Source organism: Saprolegnia parasitica (assembly GCF_000151545.1).
Source record: "Saprolegnia parasitica CBS 223.65 unplaced genomic scaffold supercont2.2, whole genome shotgun sequence".
NCBI classification, from domain to species: domain Eukaryota; phylum Oomycota; class Saprolegniomycetes; order Saprolegniales; family Saprolegniaceae; genus Saprolegnia; species Saprolegnia parasitica.
The window spans coordinates 708,131-722,847 of NW_012156396.1; the positions used below are offsets into that span (position 1 = coordinate 708,131).

Below are 14,717 nucleotides of genomic sequence, written 5' to 3' on the forward strand. Positions count from 1 at the left end.
ATGCCCCTCGTTAACGCACAGAAGGGATCAAGCTAGAACAAAGCGCCCTCAAATAACTGCCAGCTCGTCCAACGACATGTTCGGCTCCTCGGGTCGTAACAACTGCCATGGTCGAGGCCCTTGGTCCCGAAAAGGTGCGGCGATTTACCCATGTATACAGTAGTTAGTCTCTCGGTAGCGAGATGCTGTTCGTCACAAAGATAGAGTCCGGGGGAAACGCTCGCATGCGTCGAAAGGACGCGCCGACGGGGCCGCAGCGCTTCGTGTCCTTGCGCGGCGGGAACCAGCGCGTGATTTTACTGCCGCGCCGGTCCTCGTCGCAAGCAAGTGCGGAATCTATGCGTCCATCTTGCCGCGACTCTGAAAGCGCGCGTAGGTATCGCCAAGGCCGAGCCATTGGTTCCCGACTCGCCCCCCGCGACGGTAGTCGATTCTTTCGTGCCTGGCGCCTCAAAGTACATACCACGTAGCCACTTAAGCCACGCTCGACGTCGTACGTTCGGGAGGACCTCGTGCGCACGCACTTGACGCGGCCCAAGATATCGCTCAAGCAGCTACAGCAGTACCTCCTGTGGCTTAATTTGCTCTCGCTCTGGCCGCACCAAGTAGGCGCATCAGTTTCCGTTGGTCGAGAACCTGTACACGAACCATGGAATAGCTGAGTGTCGAGTCGTACTGCGCAACGGCGTCTTCCTAAGCTACCTCTTGCACCACTACGTCCCCGACTTCTCCATTGGGAGCATCAACCGACGCGCGCAATCGCAACGAACCACCGAGTCGAACGTCGAGCAGCTCTTGCAGTGCCTCAGTCGGTACGCTGCATGCGCTCGTACAGCGCACTAGTACAATGCATATTGACAGGTTCAACCTGAACGTGCGGAATGTACCGAGTGCGGCACAACTCTGGAGTGGCGACCGCCAAATGACGGCGGTCTTTCTACATGAAATCTTGCACAAGGTCGTGCTGCGGCCGCTGCCGCACAAGGTCGTCTGGAATTGGTGCCAAGACATTTTGAGCTTGTACTACCAAGCGAGTCCCCACGAGCTGTGGAGCGACTGCGCTCCGTTCGATACCACCAGCAGCAGCAACAACAACAAGAGTACAAGCGGCGTCTTTGACTACTTTCGGTTCGAGCCATCGCGACCTGCCATTTACTAGAAAATGACTGTGCGTAGCTCGGGCATTCGCCTCTGGTGTGTGCTCCACTACTACGGCGCACGGCGGCGCCGCGACGACGACGAGTGCGATGATATTTTTCAAGCCGACAGAATGTTCATGGCACCGACGGTACGTGAGCAATTCGAGGTGTGTGCGTGTACGAGGCACGGTGTAGACACCATCCCAGCAGCTCTCGAACGCCCAGCGCGTCTGCGCGATTCTATCGGCGATGCAGATCCCGCTGCTCTGGGAACCCGACTGGTTTGTGTCGCACAAGAGCGACGGCTTCATGCAGCTGCAACTGCACTACATGTACCAAGCGTACGTGGCGCGCCTCTGCACATGACGTGGTGATGGACGCATTAGCCTCCATCAGTCGGAGCCAGCATTGACCAACGACATGACCGAGCCCGTGTACCTCGACGTGAGTGGCGATGGCCGTGTGGGCGTGCACGGTGCGTCATTCTTACGGACGCAAAATGGCGTCGATGGTAGTGATGCATTAGGCCTCATCTTTGCCGACGGCGAGTGCAAGGAGCCTGAAAACACATGGAGAGCGTCGGCAACGGATGCTGCTGCCAGCGACGACGATGGGTCGATCGACGACGACCCAAGAAGCCTCGAAGAGACGACGTTGGTGCAGGACGAGTCAGGCCCGCCGAGCACTTTGGAGCAGCCGTGGGGCGGCAACCAGCGTCTGGAGCCCACGTGGCTGCCAGAGCCGTCCATTGTCGTGCCGTCAACGCCGGCGCTCGACGAGTATGCGCAAGTGAAGGAGCGCATTGCGCTCGAGGAGCTCTCTCGCATGGAGGTGGAAGAGGCCTTTTGCATCGTTCGCTAGGGCGACGGCGGAGCGAGACACAGTTGCTGGCTTACACAGTATTACTAAAGTTTCTATACCGTGCGTCCTTACTTGGTCGCCTCGGGCTGGTTGCGGACCTTGGCCCACGCACGCTTGATCATCGGCGTCGTCGCCAAACAGAACGGGAACCGCACCGTCTCGAGGATCTCGTTGAGGACGACGGCAATCGCAATGTTGCCGTACTCAGGGTTGAGGCTGTCCAGGTCAATGTACGAGTCAAGGCCAAGGCCGCGAATGAGGTCGACAGCGTCGCTGCCGCCAAACCAGCCGCGCGAGAGGCCATAGTAGATCGTGAAGCCCGTCGCGCCGTAGAGCGTCGTCCACCACACAAGGAACGGAAGACCGTTGGCCTGGATCACAGCCATGAACTTGCCGGGCTTGTTCTCGAGCTTCTTTTGGAGCTCGGCGATTTCGTCCTTGAGCTTCTTGTTCTCGGCTTCCAGCTCCGTCTCGCGCTGCGTCGAGAAGAAGTGCATGGCTGTCGAGGCCGGCGAGAAGGCCGTGGGCGTGAAGACGCGCGTGGAGACAGAGGCGCGGACGGCCATGCGGGCGCCGGCCCGAGCCGAGGACGCGCGCAGAAGAGATAGCATGAGAAGCGTCTACACAGCCGAAGCAAGATGATCAACGATGGCCCATCGCTGGGAACGGGCCAATCAAATATCTCTTTTTTCAGCCAATCGCAAAGCCGTAAAATCTTGTATTTTAGCCAATCGTGAAATTTGGTGTGCGCCAATGGCATGCTCCAACAAGATTCTATTTTGGCCAATCATCAGGCATAAAAATCTAGCTATCGGATTGGTCGATTCCGCGCAAACCCGATCTTCGCCAGAGGGAGGGGGACGTCGACGAGGAGCTTCTTCGACGCAGTTGCGCGAACGTTGCGTGCGACGTAGGACAGAGAGGACACAGATGCGTGTCTCTACGATGTGATGTGCGGGCGCAGAATCAAGTGGCTTGATTTCTGGTACTGGATCAGTTTGAAGAAGCCACTTGGGTGCGCGGGGCGCGGGCTCCGTCAATCGAATGGCGCACGAGAAGCCATCGCTGCGCATCTTTCGTCGCACACTTTCCATGCCGAAAGAAACGCGGGCCATCTGCAGTCCACGCTCAGAAAGGCCAGGAATCGAGTGCGTCGATCCATACTTGCCCAAGCTTCACCTTGATTTTCGAGAGAGACACATGTTGAAGTTACGGCAGGTTCAAGTAGAAACGCAAGGCGGACAAAGAGGCTGCGTTCAACGATGGCGACGCGACGGAAATGATCGCCCCGGTGCAGTGTCTGTACCTCGCTCATTTGCACCCAATGTCGTCTACGCATTATCTTCTGTAAAACAGCAGCCGACGACAACCACCAACGAACGAGGCAGCCACACAATGGGTCGATAGCACTTGAAGATCATCCATCGGCGCCCATCAAACCCGCCCGTCCACGTGATCGGCCGTTTTTAATTTCAGTACTGGAATTATGACGGCAAAATCCACTCGCCACGCCGTGTCACGACCGGCGGCGCATCACGTGTTGGCAGAAGAATATATTGCGTTGGGTAAAACAACAAGCGTTTGAAGCTCCACGACGGCGTCACATCATACTTGGGAGGAATTCGCGGTCGCTTCAAGCAGGTGGCACGTCTCGGAAGCCAACAAAGACAAACAGTGGGCAGTGCTTCCAACAATAGCTTGATATTTGTATGCAAGTCGCCCACCCGCAAACGATTGCCCAGTCGCACCGGATTTTCGTTGAAGAATCCAGTAGCACCCATGAGTAGTGTCGACGGTACACGGGCACGAACGATACATACAAATCACAAGTATACGGATGCAAACGCGATCAAACCAGCTGGGCAAGTTAATTCTTGGGCGAGTATACAAACAGCGAGATGATTAATTCCAATGGCCTTGTGCCGGAGACAGTACCAGGGTGGCACCTTGAGCTTCAAGCAAGCTGTTGGAAAAAAGCGCCATTACAGATCATCGACGGAGCGCGAGCAGAACCAGCTTGGAACGAACCGATTCGATTCTCGCCGCTAATTTCATTCTTACATTTGCCTGCTTCGACGCACTCCTCCAGCAACACAAGGATGGCTTCGCACCTCGAAGATCCCAAGGAAGCCGAATACAACGCCGTGGCGGTCACGCCCAAGGACGACGACGACGCCGCCAAGGTCTCCAAGCACGTTGAAGGCTGCTCGACGGCCTTCCTCTTCCTCCTCTGCTGCCCTAAGATGGCCCTGAACGTCGCCTGGGCGGCGCAGTGGGCTGCCATTGGCCCGCTTCTCAACATCCTCATCTCGTCGTCGTGGGTCCAGATCGTCCAGCTTGTCGGTCCCATCTCTGGTCTCCTCATCGCTCCCTCCATCGGTGTCCTCAGTGACAACTGCTCGTCCAAGTTTGGCCGCCGCCGCCCGTTCCTCTTCTGGGGTTCGCTCATGTCGTGCCTCTGCTGGGTCGTCATGATGTTCTGCACGGACATTGGTGAGGCCCTCGGCGACACCCCGGCGAAGGAGCTCGACACGCTCCCGGTTGACCAAGTCTCGCGCAAGTGGACGACCGTCTTTGTCATCCTGACGTACATCTGGATGGACATTACGCTCAACCTGACGCAGACGCCGCTCAACCTCCTCATCGCCGATTTTGCCGGTGACCGCCAGGTCACGGCCTCGTCGCTCGGTAACGCCTACTCGATCGCCGGTTCGTTCGTCGTCTCGGGCTACATCATGGCTTTCGGCCCCGCGCACCAGACCGTCAAGCCGTTCATGGGTCTCCTCATCGCTGTCATGGTCATCACGTCGAGCTTGGTGCTTTGGTTCGTCAAGGAGAAGGTCTTCGTGCCGCTCAAGGAAGTCTCCAAGGCCGAAGAGATCAAGAACGCGTTTGCGTCGGTCTGGACCGGTATCCGCCTCCTTCCCAAGACGCTTGCCATCTACTGCGTCATCATCGTCTTCGTCCAGTACGGCTTTACGGCCTACAACGGCGCCAAGGGCCAGTTCTTTGGCTTCGTCGTCAAGGGCGGTACCTCGGAGGGCGCTGACAAGTGCGGCCAGAACGGCAACCCCCCGTGCTCGCCCCAGCAGAACGCCTACAACGACGGTGTCCAGCTCGCCGGCGGCTCCACCGACACGATCTACAACTGCGTCTCGCTTATCTTCCTTGCGGTCCTCCCGTACCTTGTGCGCAAGTTTGGCGTCAAGAAGGTGCTCACGGTGGCCATCATCCCGCAAATCTTCCTCATCGCCCTCGCGTACTGCAAGGTCGTCGCTATTGACATGATCATTGTCATCGCCACCGCCTTCACCCAGAACACGATCCAGTCGCTCTTCATGGCCTGCATCATCCACGTCATTGGCAGCGAAGACAACTCGGGTCTTGGTCTCTTTGCCGGCGCGCTCAACTCGGCCTACTGCGCCGGTCAGTTCCTCAACTTTATCTTCTCGTCGATCCTCGTCCAGTCCTCGATGGGCTACGCGCTTCCCGTGCTTGTCGGCGGTATCCTCTCCACGATCGGCTTCTTCGTCTCGCTCTTCTTCTTCAAGATCGAACTCTACTCGACCTAAACCGCGTCGCGCTCTCCGCTGTTTTATAATCCCTCAATACTAGTGTCGTTGTAGTTTTTACACTTTGTTGTTCTATCCGGATTGACAATTCTCCACTGGCAAAGGCTAACCTGGTACCGACCGACTCGTGCGTCTACCACGCGATGGCATGGATCCAAACCATGGGTCCAAGCGATGACCTTGGAGCAAAGACATGCACGGCCAGGGCCGCAAGTGCGACATACCGGTATGCTCGTAACCAACCGGCCAAAACGTACGGTCAGGAGCCGCAGTGCAGTCTGTAGCGCTTCTTCAACTCACTTGATGACAAGCACAGAGCTGTACTGTACCTAGTTGAAGTGAGGTAGAGAGGCACTTCACGCAAGACTATTAACGTTAGCCAAAGTGGCGACGCGTGCTGTCGGCACCAAGTGTCCGCTAGACACGCCACAGTTCGACACTATGCTCCTGACGTAAAATTACACACAACGAGAGTACAGTGGTGCCTGGACCAGCGCTACAAATCGAATTATCTTGGGCGCGTAGAGGTTCGACAACTGTCCGCTTGAATGAGGTAAAGCGCAGGCGCTCGCAACCATAAATAACTAGGGTGTGTAAAAGCATCTATTTTGGGCCGCTCGGCACTTGACATGCGTCGGACGAAGCGCCATCAGGCGTTAGCAAAATTTGGACGAGGTAACTAATCGTCGTCGGCCATCGCATCTTCCTCAACTTCCAGGGCTGCAGAGAGTTGCGAGATCAAACGCTTTTTCGAGGCGACGCCCTTCAGTGCAACCACGCTCTTCAATCGAGCGCTGCGCGACTCTGGCGACAAGACGCCGATCTTGGCGCGGCTCGACGAATCTCGGCGCTCGACTCGACGGGCGTCGGCATTGATAAGTCGCTGGGCGAGCTTGGCCCTCATGTTGTCGCAGGTCTCGCATCGGGCCAAGTTGTTGGTGCGGCGTGCAACTTGCTTCTAAAGAGAGCACTGCACATGGCGGAGGCGGTCACGGTCGCAAACCTTGTACGTGTGACCATTGGCGAGCGCGAGGGATCGCGGCACGTTGTCAATGCCGGCGCCGTCGATCGAGACAGCCGGGCAGAAGAAGACGACCTTTTTTCCCGTCCACGACGCCGTCGTCGTTGAGCGGAAGCTGGCACGCGTCGACAATGCGGGCGTACTGTAGCATCTTGACCTGCTGCATGTCGTTCAGCGGTCCCGTGCGCAGTGCTGGCAAGAGCGCGCTGATCTTGGCGAGCACCCACGCATTGGTGTCGTCTTCGTCTTCGTCAGAAGCTTTGGCAGATGCGAGGCCAAGCCGACGCGCATCGCGAGCAAAGTTGGAGCGCTTGGACGTGCACTTGCTGCACTCGTCGCCGATGGAGCCCGCGGCCAGCACGATGGGGCAATCGCGAGCGCGGTAGCGTCCCATGGCAAACGCAAACGACTGGTAGAGCTTGATCGTTGCATCGGGCGGCAGGTCGCTTCGAACACCGTTGCAGAACTTCAAGCTCGTCTCCAAGACCAGTGGCGGCTCTGTTGCGCGTGTTGCAGTCGACGGTGAAGCAGGTGGCTCAGCTGGCGGCGCAGGTTGAGCTGCTGGCGCGATCGGCGCAGCGCTCTTACGACGGCGCTCGGCGTCTGCGATCGCACGCGCTTGCTTGTTGGCCGCAATTGCCTTGGATTCTACTCTTAGCTCGCAGGCTCGGCAAAGTCCACTGGAGCGGAGACCACCCCCCACTTGGATCACGAGAATTGGTTGACACACAGTATGATTTGTTCAAAAACACGACACTCTTCGCCGAAGGGGCTTCTTAGCACACGCCTTGGGTCTGGACGCCCGACTTGCGGTGCTCGAGCGTGTGGCCGAGCGCAAAAACGAACGCGTCAATGCTGATCCGGGCCTCTTCGTCGTCTTCGGACGTCGCGACCTGCTTGGCGACCTCGACGAGCTGCGAGTGCGCCTCGAGAAACTCGATCGCCTTGACAATGTCCTTGACGAGCATGTCGGCCATCGACTTGGTAAAGTTCTGCTTGACGACGACGCGCATGATGACGAGCGACTCGGCGCCCTTCGAGCACGTGTACGCGGGCACGATCCAGCCGCGCGACCGGAGCTTGTCCTGGATGTCAAAGCACGTAAACGGCTTGCTGCCCTCCTCTTCGTTGAGGCAGAACGCCACGAGCGGCATGTGCGCCTTGTCGACGATCGCAAAGTGCCCCGTCGCGACGAGGCGCTCGCGGAGGTACTCGGCGTTGTGCATGGTGCGGAGCAAGATCTCGCGGTACCCATCGCGGCCCAAGCGCACAATGTTGTAGTATTGCGCAATGACGTTGCTCGCACCCTTGGAAAAGTTGAGCGTAAACGACGCTTGGTCGCCGCCGAGGTAGTTGACGTGGAACACCAAGTCGTCCGGGAGGTCTTCGGGCTCGCGCCACAGCGCCCAGCCCATGCCCGCATAGACCAGCCCGAACTTGTGGCCACTCACGTTGATCGACTTGACGAGCGGGAGGCGGAAGTCCCAGACGAGCTCCGGGTGCAGAAAGGGCGCAATGAAGCCGCCCGACGCCGCGTCGACGTGGATGCCGAGCTCCCAGCCGTGGATCTCGTTGAGCTGCTCGGCCATCGTGTGGATGGCCTGGACGTTCTCGAATTCGCCGTTGAACGTACTCCCGAGGATCGCGCAGATGCCGATCGTGTTCTCGTCAATGAGCCCGCGCGCGCGCTCGGCCGTCAAGACGAGCTCGTCCGGCGACACGTCGGCTACACCCGCTTGAGACATGGTCATACATCACGAGACAATCGCGTACCTTCGCGCGGCTCGATCTCAAAGTACTTGCACATCTTGTGCCAGCACACTTGGACGTTGGAGCCAAAGACCATGTTGGGCTTGTCGGCCGGCAGGCCCGCGGCGAGGCGGCGGTCGCGCCACTTGCGCTTCATCGCAAGACCCGCGAGCATGATGGCCTCCGAAGAGCCAACGCAACCCGTGCCCGTGGGCACGCCAGGCGCGTTGAAGAGGTTGGAGAGAATGGCCACACACCGGTTGTGGATCTCGGCCGTCTGCGGGTATTGGTCCATGTCAATGTAGTTCTTCTTGAGCCCTGCGAGCATGAGCTGCTCGGCCTCGGGCTCCATGTAGGTCGTCACAAACGACGCCAACTAGCACCACGCATTAGCGATCGATCGATCGATCAATGACAGACGTACGTTCATGCTCGGATTGCCGTCGAGCGCGAGCTCGTCGAAGATGAGCTGGTACGCCACGTTGGCCGGCATGGCCTCTTCGGGAAAGGTGTCGGTGGGGCAGTCGCGGGCGCAGGCCGGGTGCGCATACACGGGGCAGTCGGCTTCGTTGTGGTCTTGGATCATGCTGGAATGTGGCCAATTAAGTTGTGAGCGTCCCGTGCGATCTTGGTCGGCCGCGTGTTTCTGTGTTGACATGACGAGCTTGGTGAGCCGTTTTAAACACGCTAGGCGCACCCAACGTAGTTCGTGGGGCGTTCGCCAGGTGCCGCCATCGCATCACCAGACCCCAACGACCATGTCCAACGACGAACAGACCGCTGCGACACGTCAAGGTCGCGACAAGGGCTCACAAGCTTAATGGCTGGCCGCAAGACGCCAAGAGAGAACGGCGAGCCGGGTTTAGATGAAGCGGTCCGATGCCATGGCCACGGAAGCGTCCCTCGAAATGCGTAGGCTACAGCGCCATGACTCGAGTAGCTGGGATAACGCAGAGTGCTTGCGCCAGCGCATAGTATGACCAGCGAGCAGCCAAAGACACGGGCGCCAGTCTTAAGTGGCGTGTTTGTATCCTCGCCCAGTGTTTTAAACACACCCGACGTTGAAGATCTTGTCGCAGGCGGCAGCCAATCACAAAAGCGAATCTTCGTCTCGTCTTTGCCAGCGTTGGATGGGCATGTCGCTTGCGCCCTCCAAGCTCCTTGGTTCTGCGTCCGACCCTGGTTCCCATCGACGCATGCATTAGGTGCTTGTCGCTTCCTTAACGAAGGAACCCTGCGCATCCCCAGCGCTACCCACTGTCTGCAGGATACTTGTGGCGGCTTCAGCTGCACATGGCTGGCTCGTGGCCGCTCGCTGATGCAAAGGCTGCGCGACGCACGACGACGTGGGCCAGACAGACTTGGGTACCGGCAAGCAAAGGACGTCGTCAAGCTATACAAGAACGTTGGATGACGACGAAGGGTCTCGTTGTCGACGCCTGTACCCGTGCTGGAGTAGCCGGCAAGTCGAAGTACGCGTCAAAGGCAGGCACGGACGCGGATGCTGCGTTGGTGGTTGCTTGGAGAAGGCACTGCATATGCACCCCGTCCAATGTTCGCAGTGTCCCGAAAGGCAAGTCGACGAGCGATGTGGCGTTCGGCGGAAGCGACGACGGCGGGACATAGTACGCAGGCTTCCAACTTGGGTAGGGTAGGCACTCTACGGTGCCCGTGGACGTTTTCTTTACTAGGTGCAGTGGTATCGACGCATGTACCAGGACGCAGCGTGAGCTGGACAAACGAAGGGGATGGGATCGGTTGAAGCTACTCGCAATGAGTTGCGAATCTCGTTGCAGTCGCACCGTTTCCAGCAGCAGGGCGACCTGCTTGAGCATGGGCACGATCGGCGAAGCTGGCATGCCTACGGCGGCCATGACCATACAAGTGGCGTTGGCGACAACGCACCACTCGCTGCGTAGGCGAAGCGGAGCACAAGCCGACGTAGACTGCCTGTCGCCGTGTCGTGCACCGTGAACGTCAGCGCGTCGAGGCACCGCCGCTCGAGACATTCCGAGACGCCAAACTCGATGAGCTATGCATAGCTTTACCATGTACAACGCTTCTAAACGGCGAGCCAGCGTCGTACGTTGTGCAATCGGTGCGCCGCCGGCGAATCTGGCGCTGCGCCGTGGAGTAGCCGCATGGCGTAGCCATCTTGGCGATCGTATGAGATTTCGCGTCGCTACCTTGGCGCGTACCTGTGCAGTGCTCTTCAAAGCACGCGGCTGGGTACGACGTGGCATCTTGATGGGCGATGACGCAGCTCAGGACAGCGCGGACGCCGGCAAGCGCCTCGGTCATCGTCGCAGGATACATGTATATCGTGCCGGATACGAGGCTACACTATCCGGATAGTATATCCGGTAGTGCATGTGGACGTTGAATCCACAATCCAATATGTGCTGCATGATCTGGGAATTTCTTGAGCGCGCTGCGTACCAGAGGTACAATACCAGAGGTCTAGTGTCAGAAACCACAACCAAGCACATTCCTTGCATGTTGAGGGTTGTGGCGGCGAGCACCTTGTGCCGTGGGCCCTGTCGTCGTCTCGAGGCTGCCAGCTGATCGCGTTCCAACGCAATGGGCTAGAATTGCGGTACGAGGTCTTCACGCCACACTCGCATTCGAGCCAGCGTTTTGGCTCCAAAAGAGCATTGTTTGAGCTCAACTAGTACCAAGGTCTTGCTACGGGTACTAGTGCGTGCAAGGTTATACCTGCGCGGCTCTTGTTCCGCATGCGCACGAAGAACGCATGGCATCACTGATGACCGGATGCGCGAGTCGCACCTGACCGAAATCAACTCGCCAGATGCGCAAGTCGTGTCTCGCCGTAAATCATCTCGGTAGCGGTCGCTGCAATGTTGCTCATTGGTCGTGCGCGGCCTGCTGGCATTGCTGAACGAGGATGGGTGGCCCATCTCGATCGGCGCCGGCCTCTTGCCTCGCAACTTGGCACAGACCACAGACTGCCATCCGCGGCAATTCAGTTCAAGACTGCCGTGTGACCGTGTCGCATCTTCGATCGCCTTGCATAATCCGCTGGATGTTTGGGTCGATCTTCTTCTCGTAGTAATAATTGCTGGTGGAAGTGGATTCTTATCGCGGCTTATTCGCCTCCTACCAGTACTACTAATATCTTATAGGGTTCGTTGCCGAGACGAGGAGCCTTCTTTTGCATGACGCCACTCTGCTTGGAGCGATAGATGTGTGGTGTCGAACGGGCGTAACGCTGGCGCCTCGCCCGCGTCGTCGCAGCCTCAAGTGGGAAGATGGCTGTCGACGAGCGCAATTTCCTACGTTACTCACTGTCGTTTCTCACGTGGTTTAAAAATACACTGCATATACAGCCTCGGCGCAGGTCTATTTCCCGGTGCGTGAAAAAAATACACCAACTCCGGTCCATGGGCTCCTTCACATAGGCAACAACTTTTATTGCTCTTATAATGGAGGATCTGTGTTAATTGCCCAAACCATTACCAATCGGCACTGAACCGCAACACTGCGGCGTTGTATGCTGCATACTCCAACGAAGGCGACGGACGGGAGACTAACGCCGTGCAACACGCTCCGAAGCTAATGCTTGGGCGACTGCGATTGGCGGAGGACTTTAAGCCAATCAGCGGCACCGGCCCTGTCGTCATTGGTGAATACATTTGTAGAGATATATTTTCTTTCTTGGGGAAACAGCCCGGAGACGGCCACGGGCGAGGAAGAGGTTGCTCATCATCATGTCACGCTATGGTGGAGCCAACTACGACGACGACGACGACGACATGCTGCTCAAGGCGCTGCAGGCCAGTGAGCCGTGCGGCAACTGCGGCGCGCCGGGCGCGACGATCCCGTGCTCGAGCGGCTGCGGCGAAGTGTACTATTGCTCCCGGGTACGTGGCAGCGGCGATGGACGCTTGGCCTCATCATGCGTAGGAATGCATGACGTACCATGCCTCCTCACATCGCCTGCGGTGCAGAAACCTGCGCTGCTCCAAGTTTAACGACGACGAGTGTACGTGCCTTGCGCGAGGTGGGCCACACGCCTCATGAATGTACACTGTAGCCGACGGCAGCTCCAGTGATGAGTCGTACTACGACTCCTCGGACGAGTCGAGCGAAGAAGACGAGCCGCCGCAGCCGGCGCGCGGTGGTGGTAAAAATGGCAAGGCCACGCTCACCAAACAACAATCGAGCAGCAGCAGTGCCAATGGTGGTGGTGGCGGCGGCGGCAAGAAGGGCGGCAGCGACACCGCGTTGACTCGGACATTGAGCGCCGCATCGAAGAAAAGATCATGCGCCGACTGAAGAAGCAAGAAGAAAACCGCATTGCACAAGCCATCGAGTCGCAGATGGTGCTCTCGAACGCCTCGTGGACCGACGCCGACATGAACCGGATTGCGATGGAGGTCAAGATCCGACTCCAGAAGGAAATGGGCCACCTCTTCTCGGGCAGCTCCAGCAGCCGGTCCCGAAAAAACAGCATCTCGCAAGGATCGCTCAGCCGAAGCCTCTCGGCCGTCGTCGAGGAAGAGCCCGGGAAGCGCGCGCCGCCAGCGCCGGTGGTGCGTCAAGAGAGCGGCTCGTCGCGGGACAAGGGCGCTTCGTCTCGATCGTCGCCGTCGGCGGACAAGCCGATGCGATCACAGCGCAGCATCGACGTCGATCCGGTGCCGACGCCGACCGCCGTCGTTCCTGTCGTCGCGGCCGATCCCGCGACGCCGCCGACGTGGAACAACAAGTGCGCCGCGTTCCTCTCGCTCAAGATTGTCGTGTGGAAGCTCGACTTTCGTCCGCAGATGCGCTTTTGCGCCGGCCCGGATGGCACGTGGAACCAATTGGCCGAGGTCGACGCCGACGAGTCGTTCTCGCACATCATCATCGGCGACGTGCTCTTGTCCGTGAACGGCCAGCTCCTCACGGGCGTCGCCATGTCGGAAACCGAGATGGAAGAGATTCTGTCCGAGAACGGCAACCCGCTCATCATGAAGTTTGGCAGCGCCGACCCGGACAACCGCGCGATCCGCGAGTACACAGTGCGCTGGGGCAACGGCCCGTTGGGCCTCACGCTCAAGGACGACGGGTCGCCCGAGGCGCTTCCGATTGTGCATCGCCTCACCAAGAAGCCGGGCTCGGTCGCCGTCAAGGAGAACATTGCGATCGGCGACGTGCTCTGCGCCATCAACAACATTGACACGGTCTCGCTCGGGTGCGCGCTCACCATGTCGGTGCTCAAGAAGGTGCAGCTGCCGGCGAAGCTCACGTTCCGCGGCGTTGGCGGCGTCCCGACGCGGCCCAAGGGCGAGGCACCGCCCGCCAAGGCCAAGGAACCCGAGGTGCCCGTGAGCTCGCGCGGCCTTGCGCCCGGCACGACGTACCAAGTCGACTGGCGCGAAGGCCCGCTCGGCCTCACGATCATTCCGGGTCTGCAGCCGGGCGACCTTCCCGTCATCAAGCGGGTCACGGGCAAGGGCACGTCGCCGGGCGTCGAGTACGCCCAGGTGGGCGACTACCTCACGAGCGTCCAGGGCAAGTCGACGACCGTCCTTACGTTCGAGGACATTGTGGACCTCCTCAAGACGCTGCCCAAGCCTATCTTTATGCAGTTTACGTCGGCCCATGGCACCGCAAACGGCTCGATGCTGCTGCCGTTGCCGGTGCAAGCGCCCGAAGTGGTCGTCGAGCGCAAGCCCAAGTCCAAGCCAGCCCCCGAGCCGGTCAAGAAGCCGAAAGCCGAGGTCGAAGTGGACATTGACGTGCCGCACCCGGCCGACGCGGGGATGTACACGATTGTGTGGGGCCCGGACGGCCCCCTTGGCTTGACGATCGACGCGATCCCGCACGAGACTGGCGCGTACATCAAGCGCACCAACGGCACGGGCGCCGCGGGGCACCTCACGGAAGACTGCATTGGCGACGAGATGACGCACATCAACACGATCGACGTGCGCCAAATGGAGTACACCCGCATCGTCGCGTACCTCAAGAAGGTGCCGCGGCCCGTGACGCTGCACTTCAAGGCCGACAACATCCACCGGTCGAGCTCGTCGAGCAACAGCGGCGGCGTCAACAACATGCTCCGGTCGGCGCCGAGCGCGTCTCTGCCCGTGCAAACGTCGGCGAGTGCGCAAACGAGTGCGCAGCCGCCTGCATCCCTTCCGCGCGGCATCTCGTCGTCGTCGTCGAGCCGTCAGTACTACGACCTCAACTGGGCCGAGGGCTCGCTCGGCCTCTCGCTCCACGGCGCAGATGAGAAGAGCGAGTACCCGTACATCACGCGCGTGACAGGCATCGGCTGCGCCGCGCACCTCCCGCCGAGCGTCGCCGGCGACCAGCTGCGCGCGATCAACGGCCACAGCTGCCACATGAGCAAGTGCACGTTCAACG

General features: G+C 59.2%; 7 protein-coding genes across 7 annotated transcripts; 3 read left to right on the top strand and 4 right to left on the bottom strand.

Annotated features, from left to right (window-relative positions):
• Nucleotides 1-922: 922 nt before the first annotated feature.
• SPRG_00831 (hypothetical protein) lies at nucleotides 923-2,062 on the top strand (the record flags this gene model as incomplete). Its single annotated transcript, XM_012339047.1, has 5 exons — nucleotides 923-1,128; nucleotides 1,177-1,288; nucleotides 1,335-1,480; nucleotides 1,526-1,614; nucleotides 1,666-2,062. The coding sequence occupies 5 exons, from the start codon at nucleotides 923-925 to the stop codon at nucleotides 1,998-2,000; spliced, it is 888 nt and encodes a 295-aa protein (XP_012194437.1). The 3' UTR covers nucleotides 2,001-2,062.
• On the bottom strand, nucleotides 2,011-2,639 carry SPRG_00832 (hypothetical protein). The gene has a single exon (XM_012339048.1). It carries the CDS (start codon nucleotides 2,609-2,611, stop codon nucleotides 2,069-2,071), a length of 543 nt encoding a protein of 180 aa, XP_012194438.1. The 5' UTR covers nucleotides 2,612-2,639; the 3' UTR covers nucleotides 2,011-2,068.
• A 1,384-nt stretch (nucleotides 2,640-4,023) lies between these two features.
• SPRG_00833 (hypothetical protein) lies at nucleotides 4,024-5,631 on the top strand. The gene has a single exon (XM_012339049.1). The coding sequence runs from the start codon at nucleotides 4,100-4,102 to the stop codon at nucleotides 5,570-5,572; it is 1,473 nt and encodes a 490-aa protein (XP_012194439.1). The 5' UTR covers nucleotides 4,024-4,099; the 3' UTR covers nucleotides 5,573-5,631.
• A 990-nt stretch (nucleotides 5,632-6,621) lies between these two features.
• Nucleotides 6,622-6,987, bottom strand: SPRG_00834 (hypothetical protein; the record flags this gene model as incomplete). Its single annotated transcript, XM_012339050.1, has 1 exon — nucleotides 6,622-6,987. The coding sequence occupies one exon, from the start codon at nucleotides 6,985-6,987 to the stop codon at nucleotides 6,622-6,624; it is 366 nt and encodes a 121-aa protein (XP_012194440.1).
• A 314-nt stretch (nucleotides 6,988-7,301) lies between these two features.
• On the bottom strand, nucleotides 7,302-8,953 carry SPRG_00835 (glutamate decarboxylase). Its single transcript, XM_012339051.1, has 3 exons — nucleotides 8,767-8,953; nucleotides 8,367-8,718; nucleotides 7,302-8,319 (listed from the first exon to the last, which is right to left on the bottom strand). Exons 1-3 carry the CDS (start codon nucleotides 8,926-8,928, stop codon nucleotides 7,370-7,372), a joined length of 1,464 nt encoding a protein of 487 aa, XP_012194441.1. The 5' UTR covers nucleotides 8,929-8,953; the 3' UTR covers nucleotides 7,302-7,369.
• A 609-nt stretch (nucleotides 8,954-9,562) lies between these two features.
• Nucleotides 9,563-10,643, bottom strand: SPRG_00836 (hypothetical protein; the record flags this gene model as incomplete). Its single annotated transcript, XM_012339052.1, has 8 exons — nucleotides 9,563-9,576; nucleotides 9,636-9,735; nucleotides 9,788-10,002; nucleotides 10,058-10,106; nucleotides 10,145-10,203; nucleotides 10,248-10,374; nucleotides 10,429-10,496; nucleotides 10,541-10,643. The coding sequence occupies 8 exons, from the start codon at nucleotides 10,641-10,643 to the stop codon at nucleotides 9,563-9,565; spliced, it is 735 nt and encodes a 244-aa protein (XP_012194442.1).
• A 1,427-nt stretch (nucleotides 10,644-12,070) lies between these two features.
• SPRG_00837 (hypothetical protein) lies at nucleotides 12,071-14,709 on the top strand (the record flags this gene model as incomplete). Its single annotated transcript, XM_012339053.1, has 4 exons — nucleotides 12,071-12,223; nucleotides 12,267-12,345; nucleotides 12,397-12,486; nucleotides 12,567-14,709. Coding segments are annotated over 4 exons (2,465 nt in total), but the record flags the coding sequence as incomplete, so codon positions are not given.
• Nucleotides 14,710-14,717: the final 8 nt, after the last annotated feature.